The sequence below is a fragment of the Solea solea genome, chromosome 16, assembly GCF_958295425.1.
Source record: "Solea solea chromosome 16, fSolSol10.1, whole genome shotgun sequence".
Taxonomy (NCBI): Eukaryota; Metazoa; Chordata; class Actinopteri; order Pleuronectiformes; family Soleidae; genus Solea; species Solea solea.
This window is the reverse complement of record NC_081149.1, coordinates 4,678,072-4,697,418: the sequence shown is the minus strand read 5'-3', so window position 1 is coordinate 4,697,418 and position 19,347 is coordinate 4,678,072. Positions and strand designations below refer to the sequence as shown.

The following is a 19,347-nucleotide window of genomic DNA, read 5'->3' as shown; positions in this document are numbered from 1 at the left end:
AACTGTGTTTTGTTTGTTACATGCTGTACATACATGCTGTTGTTGAGGTTAAAGTGATTCACGTTGCGTTGAAGAGAAATGTTGCTGTTGCTATGGCGACGCCTGGTCCAGAACCTGACGAGTCAGTTGCAAGTTTTCTCTCAGTTCGTTCGTCTCTCGCTCCGCTTTGACTCTGATGAAGTTGACCTCGCTGAACATGTCCTGGTATTTCTTTGTTGCGATTCTTTTGTCCTAAAATGTAATGCAGCTCTTTATTAATTAATTATTACTATTATTAACATACAAACTTTTTTACCAACAAACTGAAAAATAAAATGATTTATCGAATATTTTTGCTCAAAAACACTCTTTACTGTTGAATCTCAGAATCTCATTTGCTGCGTGATCAGCAGTTTTATTTTGGTGGGTGGTTCTCACCCTCTGTGCCAACTGCACTTCCTCCTTCAGAGACGTGACTTCCTGCTTCAGACACTCGACCTCACACTCCTTCACTCGCAGGGTGATCTGAAAAAATAAAATACTTCATCATCATCATCTTCATCATGTCTTTAAAACATACATCAGTCTATGGGTGGATATAAAGAATAGCTCATGATTTGGCAGTCTGTCATTGGATGTATAGAATAGCTCATTATTTGGCAGTCAGTCTGTCTATTGATGTATAGAATAGCTCATTATTTGGCAGCCAATCAGTTGGTGGATGTATAGATAAGCTCATTATTTGGCAGTCAGTCTGTCTATTGATGTATAGAATAGCTCATTATTTGGCAGCCAATCGGTTGGTGGATGTATAGATTAACTCATTATTTGAATTTTTTTTTCCCATTTTAACCTCCTCCTCTTCCTCCACCTCCTCCACACAGAGTCTCACCTCCAGCTCATAGACGTCCATCCTCTGACTGAGTGGCAGCTCGTCATGTTTGGCCAGTGAACACAGTCTGGTGATCTCTGCTGCTAGGTGACCACTTAGCTCCTAGACCAGAGACGAACACAACAACAACATATCATTAGTTACTTTGAATGACATGTACAGTAATTTTCCTGCGGTCACCCGGCCTCTCACCTGGTTTCTGGACCTCAGGTCCTGATTTTCCTGCTGACACTGGCATAGCGCTTTCCTCTCGGCTTCCAGAGCCTGAACCAGATGTCCGTTCTCCAGACACTTGAGAGAAAACTGCTGCGACAGGACCTGCAGCTCCCTCTGGTGGGAGGCCAGCTCCTCAAGCATCTCCGCCAACTCAGCGCTTACTTCATCGTTTTTTGACAGACACCTTTCCTGCATGTGGCGCTGCAGCTCCACACGGTGGGCGTTCTCTATGGCTGCAATCGCTGAGAGGAGAAGAACAGGATGAGGTTCAAGCCCTTCACAGATTCCTTCAAGCTTATATTGATCCTGGATTAATATATATATATATATATATATATATATATATATATATATATATATATACATATGTATATGAATAAAATACTGATGGCTGTGCTGACAGACCTGTTGCCGTGGCAGCGCTTTCCTCCTCCAGCAGTTGGTCTCTTTCCACCAGGAGGCGCTCCACCTCCTGTTGGTGTCGGCGCTGCAGCTCCTCGACGACCTTCAGATGCGACTCCTCCATTGAGACAAATCCTCGCTGACAGGTGGCCTGCAGGTTGAGACACAGTGTTAAGTGTTTCTTTGTGACTTTGATGAGGATTGAAAATGATTTTTTATTAGAAAAATAAAACCACACACCTTCAGCTTTTCCACCTCCTTCCCATGCTGCTGCTGAACACAACTCATTTTCCCGTGGAACTCTCGGCTCAGCTCCTCCACAGTGACAGACAGAGACTCCTCCAGCTCCTTCACTCTTCTTCTCAGCTCTAAAACTTCCTCCATCCCAAGGTTTGGATCCGATTCCTTTCCATCGGACACTTCTTGGTTCCCCAAAACTTGAATTTCCACCGACTCGTCCATCTCCTCTTCTGCTGTTTCAATTTCATCCCCTGAATGATCTGGATCACCGTTTTCCTCTGGAATGTGTGATTCTACGTCCTGATCTGATGCTTGTTGTCCTTCTAGATCCGACAGTCTCTCTCTCAGCTCCTTGTTTTCCTCCACGAGTCTGACGCAGCTGCTGCAGTTGAGAAGTTTCTGCTCGGTTTCTTGAAGCTCTTTTTCACACACTGACTGAAGCTGGTTAATATAACAGCAGTAAAGAGCTTCAGTGGCCGCCGAGTGAACCAAACCAAACCACAGACTCTCAGAAAGGTAGGAATCTTTGAGCTGTTGAGTGATGAGCTGGAGTTCCTCAGAGGCAGAGGAGCTGACGGAGGAGGCCACGAGGTTAAGCAAAGACATATTCACATGCGCGGTTACTCTGAAAAGTTCACTGTGCCTCTGCTGGGTCATAAAACCAAAGATCCTGCTTCCGTTCATGTCTTTGGTTTCCATCTCAGTCACACTTGCTGTACTCAAAACAAGATCCAGATCTTTCAAACCTTCCTTCCCATCGTCCGTGCATGAACCTGCTTCTGGACGCAGACCATGTCCTAAAAGCAGCATCTGTCTCTCCACGATCATACGCTCCGACACCTCTCTGAGAAGAACTTCACCAGAGTTTTCCTTGCTCGTTTCTGATGTGCTGGTCTGCAGTTTGTTGAGAACTGAACTCCAGAACTTTTCCTCCCACATTAGCTGACTCACTGCTGCGGGAATCGTCTCCTCGTTCTCTCTCTGTTTCCCAAAATCCAACTTGTCAATGACCTCCAAGAACCTCCCCAATGCTTCCAACCTCAGCACCATCCCATCCATCACATGCTGGATCCTGTCCTCACCTGAAACTTGTCTCTTTTCTCTGCCTACCCTCTCATCCTCCAACGCCTGCTTCAACCTTGCGATGTCAGCCTCCGCCTCCACAGATCTCTGCTGACAAAGTCTCTCAGCCTCCTTCAGCTCGGTGTTGTGGGCTTCCAGCTGCCTGCACTTTGTTTCCGACTGGTGGAGCTGCCTCTCCAGCTCCATCATCTTCGCTTCTGTGGCCTCAAAACACCGCCGCAGGTATCCGTCTGCCTTCTGCTCGCTTTTGTCCTTTCCAGCTTCTCCTGTTTCTTGTGGGACATTGAGCTGCAGCAGCTCCTTCTCCCTCAGACTATCCGTCAGAGCCGTGATGAGCGTCTGTGCCTCCAGGAGCTCCTTGTTCTTCAAGCTCAGCTCCTGATCCAGATCCTCTGCCCTCATCTGTTCTCCTTGCTCCACCTCTGGAAGGTGATGTGGTTCAGTGTAGCGGCTGCTCAGCTCTGCTCGCAGCCTCGCTATCTCGCGGTCTGCCTCCGTCAGCTGGTTGAGCATCTCCTGGTTGCGTTGGTTGAGAGCCTCATTCTGGCTGGAGAGGACCTCCACCTCTGTGGAGAGCCTCCTCACCATCGCCTGGTCTGGAGGAATGTGCTGCTCTGCGAGGCAGACGGTCAAAGGTGTCTTCTCGTCTTGTGCTTCTGAGGTCAACAGTCCACCGTCTCCTCCGTCCAGCAGCTTCAGTGTGGTTACACCTTCTTTAAGTTCCTGGATGTCACCGCCTGGGTCTTGCAGCCAGGTGGCAGGCGTAAGCTCAGGTGTGGATGAAGGTGCTTCACATCCGAGTTGTTCCTGCGTGTCCTGCTGCTGAGAAATATCTCCACTCTCTAGGCGGTTCTTTTCTCCAGGACTCTCTGCCTGGTTGTTTGACGACTCAGACTCCAGTGGAGGATCCAGCTGAGACAAGAAAACGAGAGAGAGGGACGACGAGGTTCAGCAAACACATGTTTGAAAATCATTCACAGATTTCAAGGAACCAAAGATAAAGATGGATTTTGCTTTACCGACGTGAGCTGCTCACGGGTCTCCAGCTCCAGCCTGCGAAGCTCCGACTCGGACAGCTGAGCCTTCAGATCCTCAACCTACAACAACACAAAAGCACCAACTCAATTTATAACATTATTGGTGTGTTACCACCTCCCTATAAGATGAAAAGGCGAAAAATATAAGATAAAAAGATGAGATTATGAGATAAACAGTGCAAATTATGACTTCTTGTCCAATAATTATGACTTTTTAAACTCATAATTACGACTTCTCATAATTTCAATTTATTAATCACATATTTTGTCTTTTTAGCACATATTTTGGACTATTGTCCCACCGTTTAGTTCATCATTTTATCTATTTAGCTCAGAATTTGAGAGAAATTTGAATGTCCATCTCCATACCCATGAATTTTTAGTTCATAATTTCAATTTCTTATCTCATAATTTCTATTTTTTTAAATCCCATAATTAACTTATTATCTCATACTGCCTTTATCACACCGTTTGTACTTCTTTTCCCAAATTATGACCTTTTAGCTCATAATTTCATCTATGTAGCTCATAATCTGGATTTACCCTAGTACTCTACACTAAATTTTAGTGATAATATCATATATTGTTCCATCACTGTCCAGCACTCACCCGCTCCCTGCAGCTGTTCAGCAGCTTCTCCATGTCCACAGTGTCCTTGTCTTCAGTCAACAGTGGGACTCGTCTGTCCAGCCTGAAGTCACTCCTCTCCACCTTCCTCCAGCACTCCTCCATCTCCTCCTCCACCCTCCGCTGTGATCTTGGACTCAGAGTTCTGACCATGCCGCCGCCACCGTCGTCCGGTGTCACAGCTCCAACCTCTTCCCAGCTCAGAGAGACGCCCAGCATGTTCTCGTACCTCCTCCTCCTCTCCTGCCGCCTCTTCCTCCTCTCCAGGTCTCCCAGCTCCAGTGAGAGTGGAGCGCTAATCCTCGGACGGTCGGTCTCCAGTGTCGGCTTCTTCCGGGGTCTGAACTCGGCCCAGTCGAAGGTTCTGTAGCGTCCCTCCCGTCGTCTCTCCGTCACACTCCTGGGTTTGGGTTGAGGACGTCTCTCTGAGAGGACGTGAGAGGAACGGGAGTCCTGAGTCACATCTGGTTTGGGGAGAACTTCAGATGGACTGTGGGTGTGAAGGTGGCGGCCGGGTGAACTATGAGCGATGAGATTAAAGAGACAATGAGTGAGTTTGTATGAAAGAAGCTTCTCTGATGTTCATAAACACCGTTTTTATTTGGTATGTATTTAAAGTATATAAAAATATAAAAAGTCAAGCTGAAGAAAAATTCACCTGCAGGCAAAAACTGAAATTTTATTAAAGTTAAAATAAAAACAAAAAAAATCATGAGCAACTAAAAATGATAAAAGTGCAAATGATAATTTCTCCCAAAAAAATGTTTTATTTAATTTAAATTTCTTGTCTCATAATTTCTTTAAATTTGAATCCCACAATTATGACTTTTTATCTCATAATTCCGAGTTATCTCATAATTTAAACTTTTTATCACATAATCTCTAGTTTTTAATCACATCATTTCAACCTTTTTAGCCCTTAATCATGAATTTGATCTCATTATTATGACATTTTATGTCATAATTTTGACTTTTTATCCAATAACCATGACTTTTTAATCACACGAATTCCAATTTGACTCATATTTATGACTCTTACGTCATCATTTTGATGGTTCAATCCCATAGTTATGACTTTAAAATCATTTTGATTTAACCCAAACTTTAATTTAAATTTTTTTTAAACAGGTTTCCATAGATTTGCCTGTAATCTGAACATCATATTACATTTAGATTAGACACATGGATTAAGACATTTTCACTGTAGTTTACCTGGTGACGTCAGGAGCACTAGCCGGGTGAACGTTCCTCGTCAGAGACTGGATCCAGTTCTTGCGTATTCCTGCCGTCATGGCCGACAGCGTGTACACAGCCTCTGGGGTCTGTGACACGTTCAAAGGTTAGTGAAAATCTAACGCAGGAGAATAAACTTCACATGTTTTAGTGTTGTTAAAAAGTCTCACGTGAATCTGAAAGCCGTAGTTCCTCTGCACGTCGTACTCACACACATGAAAACACATGGTCAGGTCGATTTCTCCTTCCAGATCTGAAGACTGAGAGCGGAAAAAAAGCAGAAAATGTCAAAGAAAACACAGAAATAACATTTCCTTAAACAGTAAAACAACAAACATGTCAGTACCTCCTCTGTGACCGAGTCCTTGTAGTATCTCAGTGTGTCGGTTGACAGTACAAACCAGTATTTCTTCCACTAGAGGGCAGCAAAGGACTCGTGAAAGGTACAGACTGTAGCAGCTGAACAAAAAAGCTAAAAATCTTTTTAAATGTAAAATAAAAAAAAAAGTTTACCTGGTTGTTTTTATCCAGTTTCACCATCCAGCCTTTCTTAAAGTTTAACAGATCTGGCTGCAAACACAATAATACACATTTAATTTTCACACAAAAACCTGAGTTTAAAGAAATTAGAGAATTTATTTGCATTAATTACAAATCATATACAAGCCAACTCATTGATCGGTGTGATTGTTTGGATGATTTTCATCCTGTTTGAGGTTTGTTGCAGCTTTGTTTTTTCTTAAGGTCATAGATTTGGCCACAATTTCTGTTTAATACATTTTTAATTTAGCACATTTAACATCCGGATTCATACGTCGCTGGGTCGTAACATTCTGTGTAAGTAAATCACTGCCTTTTACTCGTATTACTGGCCTTTTAAAAAGGAATTTCAATGGGTAAAAAGTGAGTAAATGAGGTATAATCTGTCAAAAACACAACCCTCGTGCATGAAATCAACTCATTCTGAGGAAGAAACAACCTCTGAGCTGCACAGCAGGACCTGTACTCAATAATAGGCAATACAATGCTGTATTGTAATGGTTGTATTGCATTTTAATAGGAATTTCAATGTGTTAAAAGTGAGTAAATGAGTTATAATCTGTCAAATACAAACCATGCACGTGATGTCAGATCATTTAAAGGCATGAATAACATTGCAATAAACATTTGGCAAGTGACAAACTGCCTTCTACTGGCCGAGTGAGTTGGTGATAATCTGTCAAAAACACACCCTTGTGAATCAAATACAAACCTCAGGAAATGAACTCAAGTCAAGTTTTTAGGCAGACACAACATTAAGGCTTTAAGATGGGGGCTGTAAATAATGTTTGTCAAGTAAAACATTGTCTTTTGCTTGTTTTATTGGCCTTTTCATGGGAATTTCAATGGGTAAAAGGGAGTAAATGAGCTGTGAAATACAAGCCTCACGTATGATATCAAATCATTTTTATTGACCTCTGTTTCCCGCCTGTGAGCTGCGTCATAAACAGAATGTGTTCGGTTTGTCGTTTGGCATTGTTGCGTTGTTTCCTCCGATCATTTAGAGCCACAGTGAAGTGAAAAGTGTCGCTGTCTCACCGTCATGACCGTGTCGGACGTCCTGCGCTCCAGAGATTTGGCTGGTCTGTGGGGAGGGGGAGCGCCGAGCCGGGCCGAGTCTCCACAGGACCGCAGCGTCTGTGGAGACAAAGAAAAATGTCTGAATCCTTGGCAGGATTAAAGCAAAGACTAAATTATGAGATAAAAAGTGCAAATTATTTTTTAGCTCATAATTTAAATATTTTTAATACCATAATTATAACTTTTTATCTCTTTAATTTCAACCTTTTAATGCAATAATTTTGACTTCTTATCTCATAGTATAAAAATGAATTTCTTCATTTCACATTTCCACTACAAAGACGACTCAGTTTTGATAAACATTTGTCGTAGCAGCGGTGAAATGTTCCTTTAAAATAAAAAAAGGCAGCAGCTCTCTCTGCCCTGCATTCCTTCACCCGCTCTGAACCCTGAACCCCTGCTGCGGAGCACAGCGGGAGCCCGGCAGGCTTTTTCTCCACCACCACCATCATCATCACATCACCACCAGTGTGCACTGCATCACCACGGACGACTGGATCTTTGGCCGTGGAATACATGGCAGGGAGAAAAAAGGAGCAAAAGGCAACACAATCACGGACACTCTGCGTGTTACATTTCTAAATGATGATCACGTCGCTTCACGCTTCAGCGTCTCTGGATTCAAACGTCACTAAAACCAAACAAGCTTTTTTTGTCCATTTGAGACTCTGCTGTTGAAAAGATTCATTCTTCCCTCTTACGTAACGAACACAGCGCAGGCTGAGCCCGTGTCTGTGTCCGGTGAAGAGTCTTGGGAATCTGTGGAACCTTAATGAACTCTGACTCCTCTGACCTTCTTTCTCCTGGCGACTAAAACAAACACACCCACGGACACATGAATCATCTCATGAGACGAAATAAAAAAACACAAAAAAGAGAGAGAGAGAAAAAAAAGGCAACTCTTTGGCTGAGCTTTATTTAACCTCGCCTTAGTCAAATTAAGTCATTTTGAAGCACAAATACTCTTTTCAGCCAAAAGGCAGGACCTGAACGCATCAGCATGCAGCATTTCACTGCTTTTATTGTGCTTTTTACAGGAATTCCAATGGGTAAAGAGGGAGTGAGTGGGTCATAATCTGTAGAAACAACATTTTTGGCTGATAAATAAGTGCTTTAATCATTTTTGGCGAGTAAAAACTGAATTCGACTAGTTCCATTGGACCTGTACAAGACTTTCAATGGGTTAAAAGGGAAGAGAATGGGTCAAATGGGGGCTTTTATGTGATTTTAGCAAGTAAAAACTGATTTTACTAGTAGCATTGGACTAAAAAGTGGGACATAATCTGTCAAATACAACCTCACAAAATCAAGTCATTCTGAAGCAAAAATGAAAAACAATTCAGGCTTGACCTGTACTCCTGAAACGTTGCACTTGACAGATTTGTACAGGTCTTTTATAGGAATTTCAATGGTTAAAATATAGTGAGGGAATAAGAACCTTAAAAATACAACTCTGATGAACCAAGCAAAGACATTGTGAGGCAGACACAATGTTTAGACTCAAAGTTGGGGGCTGAAAATCTGCACTTGACTGGTCGTATTGGTACTTGCGGGCATTTCAATGGGTAAAACTACACAGTGGGCTGTTGTTGTTTTCCGTTTGCGTCGACGTTGTCACAGATGTGACGGAGGAGCTGACGAAGCCCTGCAGAGGAGGAGCGGTCACGTGTTTGTGCAGAAATGCTCGTAAAAAGACTTTGCAGAGTCTCGCGTCTCTGGAAGGATTACACCACGTCTCGTACAAGTCCTCAGGAATCCTCCCAGAGCCAGGAGCAGGAGGAGGGAAGGCCTGCAGGGCACAGATGTCATGAAGCTCTGCGTGAATCACCAACACTCCCTCGCTCGCTGAGGCTGAGGCTGACACAAGCCTCGACACGGCCGCCCCAACTCTTCTGCACGCTTTCATCATCATCATCATCATCATCATCGCCTGCTTGTCAGCGCTCGCTCTCCATGGACCGGACGGAGAGACGCGAGTGTCGAGTTTCAGAGGAGTTTGCTCTCAGTTTCAGATCGGCTCACAGTTTCCTCGCAGCCGTGACGTCGTTTCTCCTGCTGCAGAACACCTGGTTTGTGCTGAGTCATGTTTAAAGCAGTCCATCCATTATCTACCGCTTTATCCTTCACCGGAGGGTCGCGGGGGGTGCTGTGCCAATCTCAGCTGACATAGGGCGATAGGCGGTAGTCCATCACAGGGCCACACATAGAGACAAACAACCACTCTCACATTCACACCTACGGCCACGTTAAAGTGACCGTCTCAGCTCCTCGCACAGTTCCAGCATGACTCGACTCCACTAGGGGTTCTTTTCTTCTCCATCAGTGATAGAACCTGCTGTTTTTTTTAGTTCCTGCTCTGACGAGGTTCAGCTATGTGACGTCATCAGACTGCCGGCCTCTGATTGGTCAGAGAGTCGCCACTGAAGGGTCATGAGCGCGACATCCGACACAAGAATCAAAGCCAACAATGTCCAACTGTAGATCAGTTAAAAAAGACTTAAAATCCTAATTAAAGCTACTTAAAGTTCCAAAATCGACTTAAAGTTCACTTATGGTGTAATTCAACCGGATCTACTCGCCTCGCCATGGCACGGTTTAAGTAGCGTTTCCACTAGCATAGTAACCTGGTACCAGGTACCTGCTCCGACGAGGTTCCAAAAGCGTGCCGAGTAGGTAACTATGCGATGATTGGTCAGACTGCCGTCACAGGAAGAGACGTCCCACACATAAATCAAGCCGAACTGTAGATCAGTTAAAACTACTTAACAATCCTAAAAACGTGGGTTAATCTCCAACAATAAACAGGGAAATCTCAATATTTAATTGAGGAGTCTGCTCCGTGACCAGCATCACAATCCAGATGGAGTCTGTGCTCCGGTCATGGAGGCAGTACTGAACAAATAGTTTTAATTAACTGATTCTAGTGATTTGATTCAGTTACTCTGAAAACAACTGCTTTACAAGTCACTAGTCACTTGTTTGTGTGTGTGTGTGTGTGTGTCGCGTATAAAACACCGCAGTTTCACGCAGCCGTGCAGGGATAACTCCGCCCACGTTGAGTAGGTACTTTTTTGTAGTGAAGATGCAACCTAAACTGTGTCGTGTCATGTCGGTGGAGATACACCATTATAGTTCCAAAATCTACTTAGGCCACACCCTTATTTAAAGGATAGATAAAGGGTGTGGCCTAAGTTGTAAATGTTTTTTTAAACATCTCATAATTCGCTGTGAACCAATGTGGCATTCATAGTGACTTTATTTTGAAATCCCGGGAGTAAGGGGGAGCTGTTTCTGCACGGCTCTCAAGCTTCTAAAATTCCAGAACTAAAGTTGGTTATGGTTAAAGTTTCCGGAAATTTAGTGTTAATTTTCCACCCCTTTGCAACATAAAAGACAAATGAATGAGTGGATGAATGGATGAAGTTGTGTATCATGTGGTCACCTCCTCCTCCTGCTGCTGCTGCTCTCTGGCGCCCCTGCTGGACCCGGCGTCGCCTTCTCCCCGCTCTGTCGTCTCCGATCCCAGAATCCTCTCTGCTCTGCTGCCACGGCTGGAAAACACAGACAGAGCATTGTCTGTAAAACACACGGGTCCTCTGACCTCTGACATCTGCTGACACCAGGGTTGAATTAGTGATCACGTGACACTGAATTTAAATACTTAGGACATGATACCTCTCAGGGTCATTTGAGTTTACGTTTAGATTTGAACGTTTACACACAGGCTGTCTGGCCCGTGGGTCTGTAAAGGGTCTGAAGGGACCATTTGGCCCTCGGGAATCTCTCCCCTGCCCTGCAGCAATACGCTGCAACAATGGACTCGGGCATTTCTCCTGGCTATCGTTTACATGCACATATGTTTTGGATGCGTTTACCCACAATGCCCTGCTTTGTAGCCCGCATCCTGCATTTGGTTCGAGACCTACGTTTTTAGGCGGACCAGAGTTCACTTCAGAGTTCGGTTGCACATTCACACGTCCACAAACGAACTGGACTTTCCGAGCAGACAAACTAGGATTGGAATGAGCGGAGCTGGTGTGAATACGACATAAAACTTTCTGGACGTGAAGAATATTTCACCATTTATTTGAGCGGAAGAACGTTTGACTGTAGAATCTGAAGAGCAGACGAGTTCCAGTTGATTCTTCATCTCCTCTCTCTCTCTCTCTGACAGGCAGCACTGAGGTCCTGAGAAACAATGCCGCAGATATCTAATTACAGCAGCGTTGTGGAATTTCTGGCCTTATTTGGAGGGTGGGTGTCTGGCCTGTGTGTGTGTGTGTGTGTGTGTGTGTGTGTGTATGTGTGTGTTTTTGTAGTTTTGTTTCCCAAAAAGGGAAGAAAAAAGTGCCATGTTTTCTCCACACGTGAGCAGTTTACACGCTGCCAGGGCACAAACTGGGAGGGTTCAAATATAAAAATAGTAGCAGCCAGAGCTCTAATGGAGGGTTAGAGCGCGAGCCTTTGATCCGGCGTTTAGCCGTGTGTGATGGCTGTGGGGAGGGGGAGCTCAGAGGCATTGGATGTCCTTTGTGCTAATTGCTTGCACATTTTACTCCGCTTTCCTTTTTTGCCAAAGCCTCTTTTAAAACGCTGCCCGCAGATTACACGCAAACATACGTACATGCAGAAAATAAACTCCAGATTTCTGCCAAACACAATCTACAGAGCGCTTGTTTACGCGCGCTGTCATCGTCAGACTTAGCTGGAGATGTACGATCTGTGGCCTGGTTCTTCTCTGACCTTCTCTCCCGGCTCTGGTTCCTGTTGTTTGACTCGGTGAGACGGTCGTCGGCGCCGGTGTCCGCGTTCCCATCGGTTGACGAAGAGTCCAGACGCGGGCTCCCGAAAGTGCCGACGCCACCCTGGGTCAGAGAGTCCGCGGACACTGGAGCCACCGAGGTGGACGTGTTGTTTCCTGTACGTGGAAACAAACGCAGAGAAGTCAGGGACGACACAGACGCTCAAGCGTCCGCTCATCATTTCAGGTCAGGCCGGGGCCGGAAAAATAAAAGTGTCCGTTTCGATGCAGAATGATATATAAAATCACAAAAAAATACACATTTACGAGGCAAAATACAGACAAAGGAAACAGAATCACACATTAAATCAACGTTTCCAGTGCGTGTAAAGAAACGCAGAGAATTCGGGGAAGACGCGGACGTCACAGCAGCCATGGAACTTCTAGTATGGTCATGTGAGGGTCGCTCGAGTGGAAAAGGTCTTACAGTTTTGGTTAAAATGGCATTTTTTTAGTGCGATAAAGGTATTTTATATTATATTTTAGTTGTGATGGTTAAGGTTTGCATTATGTCAATGAATGCGCCTTGAGATAATGTATGTTTTGATTTGGCACTATACAAATCAAATTGAACTGAATTGAATTGAATGTCGTCACCGTGAATGCTATCAGTGTGTGTGTGTGTGTGTTCCTGGAAAAGCGAGGGTTAAATAAACTGTTGTTTAAAGTGTGTGAACATCTGCGCAGTGGTAGGAGGATTCTGCACGGGGACAGGAAACGGCTCTGTGTGTGTGTCTCTCTGTGTGTGTGCGGGTGTGTGTGCCACCTGCAGGGTTCTGCTCCAGGCCCGGGGCAGTGTCCGCTGTGACAGTCCACATGGGGCTCACGTCCGGTTCCCTGCCCCGCTGCTGCTCCTGCCACCGACCACGAGCGGACTCTGCTGGGTCGGGTGCAGCCATCTTTGCTGGACTGGGTTCCTCATGTTTTTGGAAAAACAATATAAATATAATATAGGTTTTTTTTGTGTGTGTGTGTGTGTGTGTGTGTGTGTGTGTGTGTGTGTGTGTGTGAGAGAGAGAGATTTCTTTATTTCTTTGTTTGTCATCAACACTGACCTCATCAGGACCGTTAACCTGGTCCTGATGAGGCACAACCTCATTATCTGAGGTTAACTGGTTAAGTTTAGGACTAATGTTTGAATTATGGTTATGGTTAAAGTTAGGGTTAGACTGAGTCTGGGCTATATATGGACATTATACGACGACATGAGACAAGTTATGGTCTCAGACTTTGGACGTCGTCATAATATGACTTTTCCTTGGTTTATAAATAAATATAGACTAAATATTATGGATTATCATAATATATATTGATTAAAAATCATTGTTTTACCTGAGAGGTAACAGGCTCCACTTTGCGTTTCTTCTTCTGGTTCTGCTTGTTTGTCCGCAGGTACACCACCAGCTGTTCGCTCCACCTGGTGGTGAAAGACAGAAATGGCAGAAATCATTAATCAAACAATTTAGATACAAAGACACGTCGCCACTAACTTTTTTTAATCTCTCTCCTTACATCCATTCAGGAGCGCTAGCTTATTCAGCACTGCTGCTAAAATATCACACGATCACAAAAGTTCTACCAAAGAAGAGCAGAAACTAGTTTGAGACGATTAAACTCGTCAGGAACACGTTTACAGACGTTAGAAATCGAGAGAGAAGTAGAAGCTCATTTTCACATAGACTTCTAGATTTTTCAGAACCAAAATAACCAGCTCCAAGCGTTTCCTCCTCTTTGGCACTCTTCCCTTGGGGTACTAGAGTAAAATGGGACGGTGCAGATAGACTGGCTCCACCCACTACAGTTGGCTGATTGGGCGACAGAAAATCGTTGCTACCGGTGTTTTTTTAACGCCACGCAGTCTATTCTCGTACAAAGTTTGATGTCTCGTTGAGACAAACGGCCACAAAGCGAGCTGCAGGACGTCCTCCATGTCCAACCATGTCTTTATAGTCCTAGCTTTGTGGACTGGGACACAGTCGTGTTGGAACAGAAAAGGAACTTCCTCAAACATCTGACACATAGCTTTGTCCAAAACGTCTCTGTGGGCTGAATTGTCCTTTACTGGAGCACAAATCCTGATTGAAACACCTGAATTCAACACCAGGTGTGGACAAATATCGTGTTTATATATATATATATATATATACACTCACCCATGAATGATCTCTTTGTTGTCTCCACGGATGAATATTTCCTGCTCTGCTGTGATGATGCAAAGCGCGTTTCTCTGACCCGTCCTGGGCTCAGCGTCCACGATGTCTGTACACAGATTCAAGTTCACGGTCCCCTGAGGCAAAGTGCTCCGCTAGGACACAACAGCACAGTTATTCTCATGGCAGTGGAAGAAGGAGGAGAACAAGAAGGAGAACAAGAATAACAAGAACAAGAACAAGAACCAGAACACGAACAAGAAGAACAATAACAAGAACAAGAACAAGAACAAGAACCAGAACAAGAACAAGAACACGAACAAGAGCACAAACAAGAAGAACAAAAACAAGAAAAAGAACAAGAAGAACAAGAACACAAACATGAACAAGAAGAACCAGAAGAACCAGAAGAAGAACAAGAACAAGAACACGAACACGAACACGAACAAGAAGAACAAGAACACGAACAAGAACAAGAACAAGAACAAGAACAAGAACAAGAACAAGAACAAGAACAAGAACAGAACAAGGACCAGAACAAGAACCAGAACAAGAACAAGAACAGAACAAGAAGAACAAGAACAAGAAGAACAAGAACAAGAACAAGAACAAGAGCACAAACAAGAAGAACAAGAACAAGAACAAGAAGAACAAGAACACGAACACGAACACGAACACGAACAAGAAGAACCTGAAGAACCAGAAGAACCAGAAGAAGAACAAGAACAAGAACACGAACAAGAACAAGAACAAGAACAAGAACAAGAACACGAACACGAACACGAACACGAAGAACAAGAACAAAAACAGGAACCAGAACAAGAGCATGAACAAGAAGAACCTGAACAAAAACAGGAACCAGAACCAGAGCATGAACAAGAAGAATAAGAACAACACAAACAAGAAGAACATGAACAAGAAGAACCCGGACAAGAAGTACAAGAAGAAGGAAGAAGAAGTTGTTTCATCAGGGACTGACTGTAACGATTAATCACTGACTTTACTGATTTTTTAGCTCCTTAAAATCATTTCTAATTTTATGGACTACAGTCGTTCATCACACCGAGTGACGACCAGAACACAGACCAACGACAGTTCAACAGAAAACAGTTTGTGGTGATGGAGTGAAAAGAGATGACAGAATGAGGTTTGAGGTTGTGTGTGTGTGTGTGTGTGTGTGTGTGTGTGTGTGTGTGTATTAAAGGCTAAGCCTTAATCATCTGCTGAACAACATCTGGTCTAAAGATGGCCGCCCGATCCCAGCCCACACGTGTAAACACAGAGCACTGATGCTTCACGTGCAAAAGTCTTGGGTTATCGCTTTAGCCCCAAGTTGAATTTAGAGGAAGTTTTCGCTTGTCTGTGGTCTGTGTTAGCAGAGTTGTTGTCGTGGTTACGTCTACACCCTGATGATGCATGTGGAGACGTCCTTTACTTTGCTACAATTTCTGAACAAACCCACGGAAACGGAAACGTACACACTCAAAAAAGATAAAGATTTCCTCACCAGTTCATCGAGGGCGAAGCTCAGGCTGCCGTGTTCGTAGAGGATGAAGAAGCGTCGCTGCCACTTCTGACAAACAAGAGATAACAAAATCAAAATGTGTTTTATTTCTTCTTCTCAATGAACGGAACGTCGCAAACACAGATATTAGTGTGGGAACTTAATCCACTTTCATTACCCTTGACCTCTGCATGGGGTTGTCAAAATCTGTCCCCTCAGGAGCCAAACACAGCCAGCCTCCATACACAGGTTTTGCCTGAAAGAAAAACAAATGTCTATTTGTCATTTTTAAAAAGTTTTCCGTAAAGACAGCATCGCTCAAAGAAATGTCTTCATCCGCACAAAACTGCTGTCGACACTGTAATACACATGCCACGCCTGTACGTGGCGCTGTTGAGACAGAATGAAGAGAGTCAGGGCGACTGAGGAAAAAAACATCAGCAGATTCACCTGGACTCAGTTTAAAGTGCGTTGGACTAAAAAAGTCTTAGAGTATATTGAGCCACACTAAGACATTTATACAACCTTTATTCGGGGCTCAATTGTTGTAACTTAAGTTTCCCTTAACTTTTCCCTTAACTGCAAATAATCTGGATGTTAACTTCAGCGCTGTTACAGACTCCTACACTGAGGAAAAACTTAAGGTCTGGACTAATGTCCGCTACAGCTCCAGTTTCCATACTGGTGAAAAGCACCAGGGGGCAGTAAAAGGATCAACGGTGCTGTTGTGCCACCATGTTGGCAGGCTTTTCCTGCCAACATGGTGGCGTAAACACAGTATGAAAGAGAGCTTGTTTTTTACATTGTTTTCCGTTCACGAAGAACAAAACGAGCCAGAATAATAACATCGACAACAATCATCGATTATTACGCACTGCAGCTTAAAGACAAAATGTTCCAAAAAATTGATTTAATTGTTTTCTAAAATGAGGGAGAAACGTGTTTTCTCCCTCCTGCGACTGTCGGGGAAAATACCATGTGTGGTGTTAGAAGGTTGAAATTACAGGGCACCGTGAGCGGGCAGGCAGCAGGACACAGACTAATAACATGTATGAAGTATGTCAGGCATGTAGAAAACTGTCACCACGATCACGTCCATGTGACAGAACCACTGTTAGAGCGAAAAATATACAAGCCACAGCGGAGGAGGTAACCGATATTTTATATGTTATTTAAAATAATCAACACTGGGACTGGACCCAAAAATCTACGGTGGCCTGGAAGTGCAAGCCATTATTACAAAACATGAGAGAAATTTACAAAGTCCACAATACAGAAAAAGGGAATGAAGTGATAAAGTGAGGGGTCAAAGACACATAATATTTCTCGTGTAATATAGCTCGTGGAATGACATTAAAACATTTATTTCACTTATAGAATAAATTAATTAATTAAGATCATGGCAAAAGTTTGATACAAGAAGCAGTAAAAAAGTCAGTGGTTCCTATTTTGAAAGGAACCTAACCCTAAACTCACAATGAAACCACAACACATGGCTTCACATTTATGTTTTTAAAAGTTTAACTGAAGTTTGTCTTTAATGCATTTTATTTCAAACAAAACGTTGAATATGTGCACTTTCTAACGTATTAAATAAAATGTCACTGTGTTAGTTTAGTCTGAGTCAATCAACCGATTAACTGAGTTAAGATAAACTAACAATTAAAAAACACATGGCTTGAAATTTATGTTTGTAACATTTGTTTTGGTTTGTGAAATGACTTTAAAGCTCGTTAATGGTGGTAGTTTTAGGTTTGAGTGTTGTTCGTTGCACTCATTCAGCAACGAAAGATTTAACTAATCATTTTATTACAAACTAAACGTCGAATATTTGCAGTTTCTAACAAAAATAAAATGTCAACAAAAGGTCATATAAATGAAATTACATTTAAATAATGTTGGTTTGGTCTTAGTGAGGCTTCAGCCAAACAATCGACCGATTAACCGAGTTAAACAATGAGAAGTGGTTAAACAGCACATTTTTTAAAAACTGTGAAGTTTGTTAAATGCTAATTGTTTGTTTGCGTTGTTTGGTAGTTAGTGGTAGTTTTGCTTAGTTAGTGGTAGTTAGTGTAGTTTGGACGGTACCTGCTGTTGGTCGTGTTCGTTGAGCAGATGAATTTCCCGGGATTTGAAGCAGTTCTGACATTTACTCTTGTTAAAAATATTCGCCTGGAATTTGTTGCAGGGGTTCGCGCCTTTTTCTCCCGACATGTTTGTTCTTATAAACGTACTTTTCTTCTTTTCCTTCTTCTTCGTCGTCTTGTTCGCTTGTTCCGCGCTGAATGAATCCGCTTTGCGTCCTCGTCCTCGTCCTCCTCCTCCCTACGTCCACAACCAACATCTGTCAAACTCTGCTCTGTTGACGTCTGTCGTCATGGTCCGCGGTCACGTGTTCTACCGCAGAACCCCCGCCCCCTCCCGCACTACTTCCGGCCAAACCCTACAAAATAAAACCTTCTAAAAAGCCCTTCTAAAAACAGTATTTCGCCGACGCGTGTGTGAAAGAATAACTACTATAACAAAACATCAACATTATTTCATTTAGGTGGTGGAGAGGAGGATGCTGAATAAACTTTTTTCCATCATGGATAACCCCGATCATCCTCTCCACCACATCCTCCAGGCCCAGGAGAGCACATTCTCCAAGAGATTCAGACCGCTCCACTGTCACAAGGACAGATTCATCTGCCATCAGGACTTACAATAACTCTCTGTAAAAAAACAAAATAAAAAATGTATTATTATTGCACTATTTTTTCCCCACTGTTGCACATTTTACATTTTATGTTTATAATAATTGTTGTATTGTATTGCTGCTATGTTAAAACAATTTCCCCTTGGGGATGAATAAAGTATTTCTATTCTAAAATAGTTTTGACAGGAAGTAGCCTATTTCAACAGGACGTGAAATAGTCTAATAGTCTAAAAACAAATTACGGCATTTTGTGTTTTTGTTTCTTTTTAAATAAAATAATATTCTGTCGTAGTAGTAGTAGTAACAAATACATGTTAGTGATCCGAGTTTTTTATTTTATTTTTTTTTACTGTCGGTAGCAACTACAAATGTCGCAAAAAAAGACAACAGCTACCTGATCTGTTCTACCCGTGTGTGAAAGCACAGCTACTGTGAGTCCTGTTACCATTATAATTCTCACTAACATGTATTTGTTGCTTAGATATAAGCCATAATCTGCATATTTACAGTTTATTAATACGCATAATCCTCATTAAAGTTCCCTGTCATTTTATTTCTTACAAAATAAATAATTATTTTTCTTTGATAACATTAGACAAGACTGATATTTATAGCAAGAAAGAATAAATAATTTACAATGACTTGGCTTTTTCATACATTTTATTATGGTGCAGTTCTACACTGTGGCCGCGCGAGGGCAGCAAACACCCAGCTATATAACAAAGCAGCTTATAATACTAATACAGTCTATCTCCAGACAGAAACCAAACAAGATATTTTGAAAAATACAAAAGTACAATATTTAATTTCGATACATGATGTGGTTGCTGAATTTTGTAGTTAAAAGAGACAAAGGAAGAAAAAG

At 42.8% G+C, this 19,347-nt stretch overlaps 1 protein-coding gene across 1 annotated transcript; it reads right to left on the bottom strand.

Moving 5' to 3' along the window:
• Positions 1-34: 34 nt before the first annotated feature.
• On the bottom strand, positions 35-18,150 carry LOC131476037 (myosin phosphatase Rho-interacting protein-like). The gene is made up of 21 exons (XM_058654495.1): positions 17,873-18,150; positions 15,963-16,040; positions 15,788-15,853; positions 14,284-14,435; positions 13,463-13,547; positions 12,897-13,047; positions 12,073-12,247; positions 10,772-10,880; positions 7,288-7,386; positions 6,223-6,279; positions 6,056-6,124; positions 5,880-5,969; positions 5,689-5,798; positions 4,459-4,996; positions 3,832-3,909; positions 1,730-3,724; positions 1,493-1,640; positions 1,064-1,329; positions 872-973; positions 418-504; positions 35-231 (listed from the first exon to the last, which is right to left on the bottom strand). Exons 1-21 carry the CDS (start codon positions 17,996-17,998, stop codon positions 91-93), a joined length of 4,722 nt encoding a protein of 1,573 aa, XP_058510478.1. The 5' UTR covers positions 17,999-18,150; the 3' UTR covers positions 35-90.
• Positions 18,151-19,347: the final 1,197 nt, after the last annotated feature.

Coding starts and splice junctions, on each gene's coding strand:
- LOC131476037 (XM_058654495.1), bottom strand. CDS start 17,998: ATGTCGGGAGAAAAAGGCGCGAACCCCTGCAACAAATTCCAGGCGAAT. Junction 6,125..6,222: donor AACTGGATAAAAACAACCAG/GTAAACTTTTTT, acceptor GCTGCCCTCTAG/TGGAAGAAATACTGGTTTGT. Junction 1,641..1,729: donor AGGAGGTGGAAAAGCTGAAG/GTGTGTGGTTTT, acceptor CTCAACCTGCAG/GCCACCTGTCAGCGAGGATT.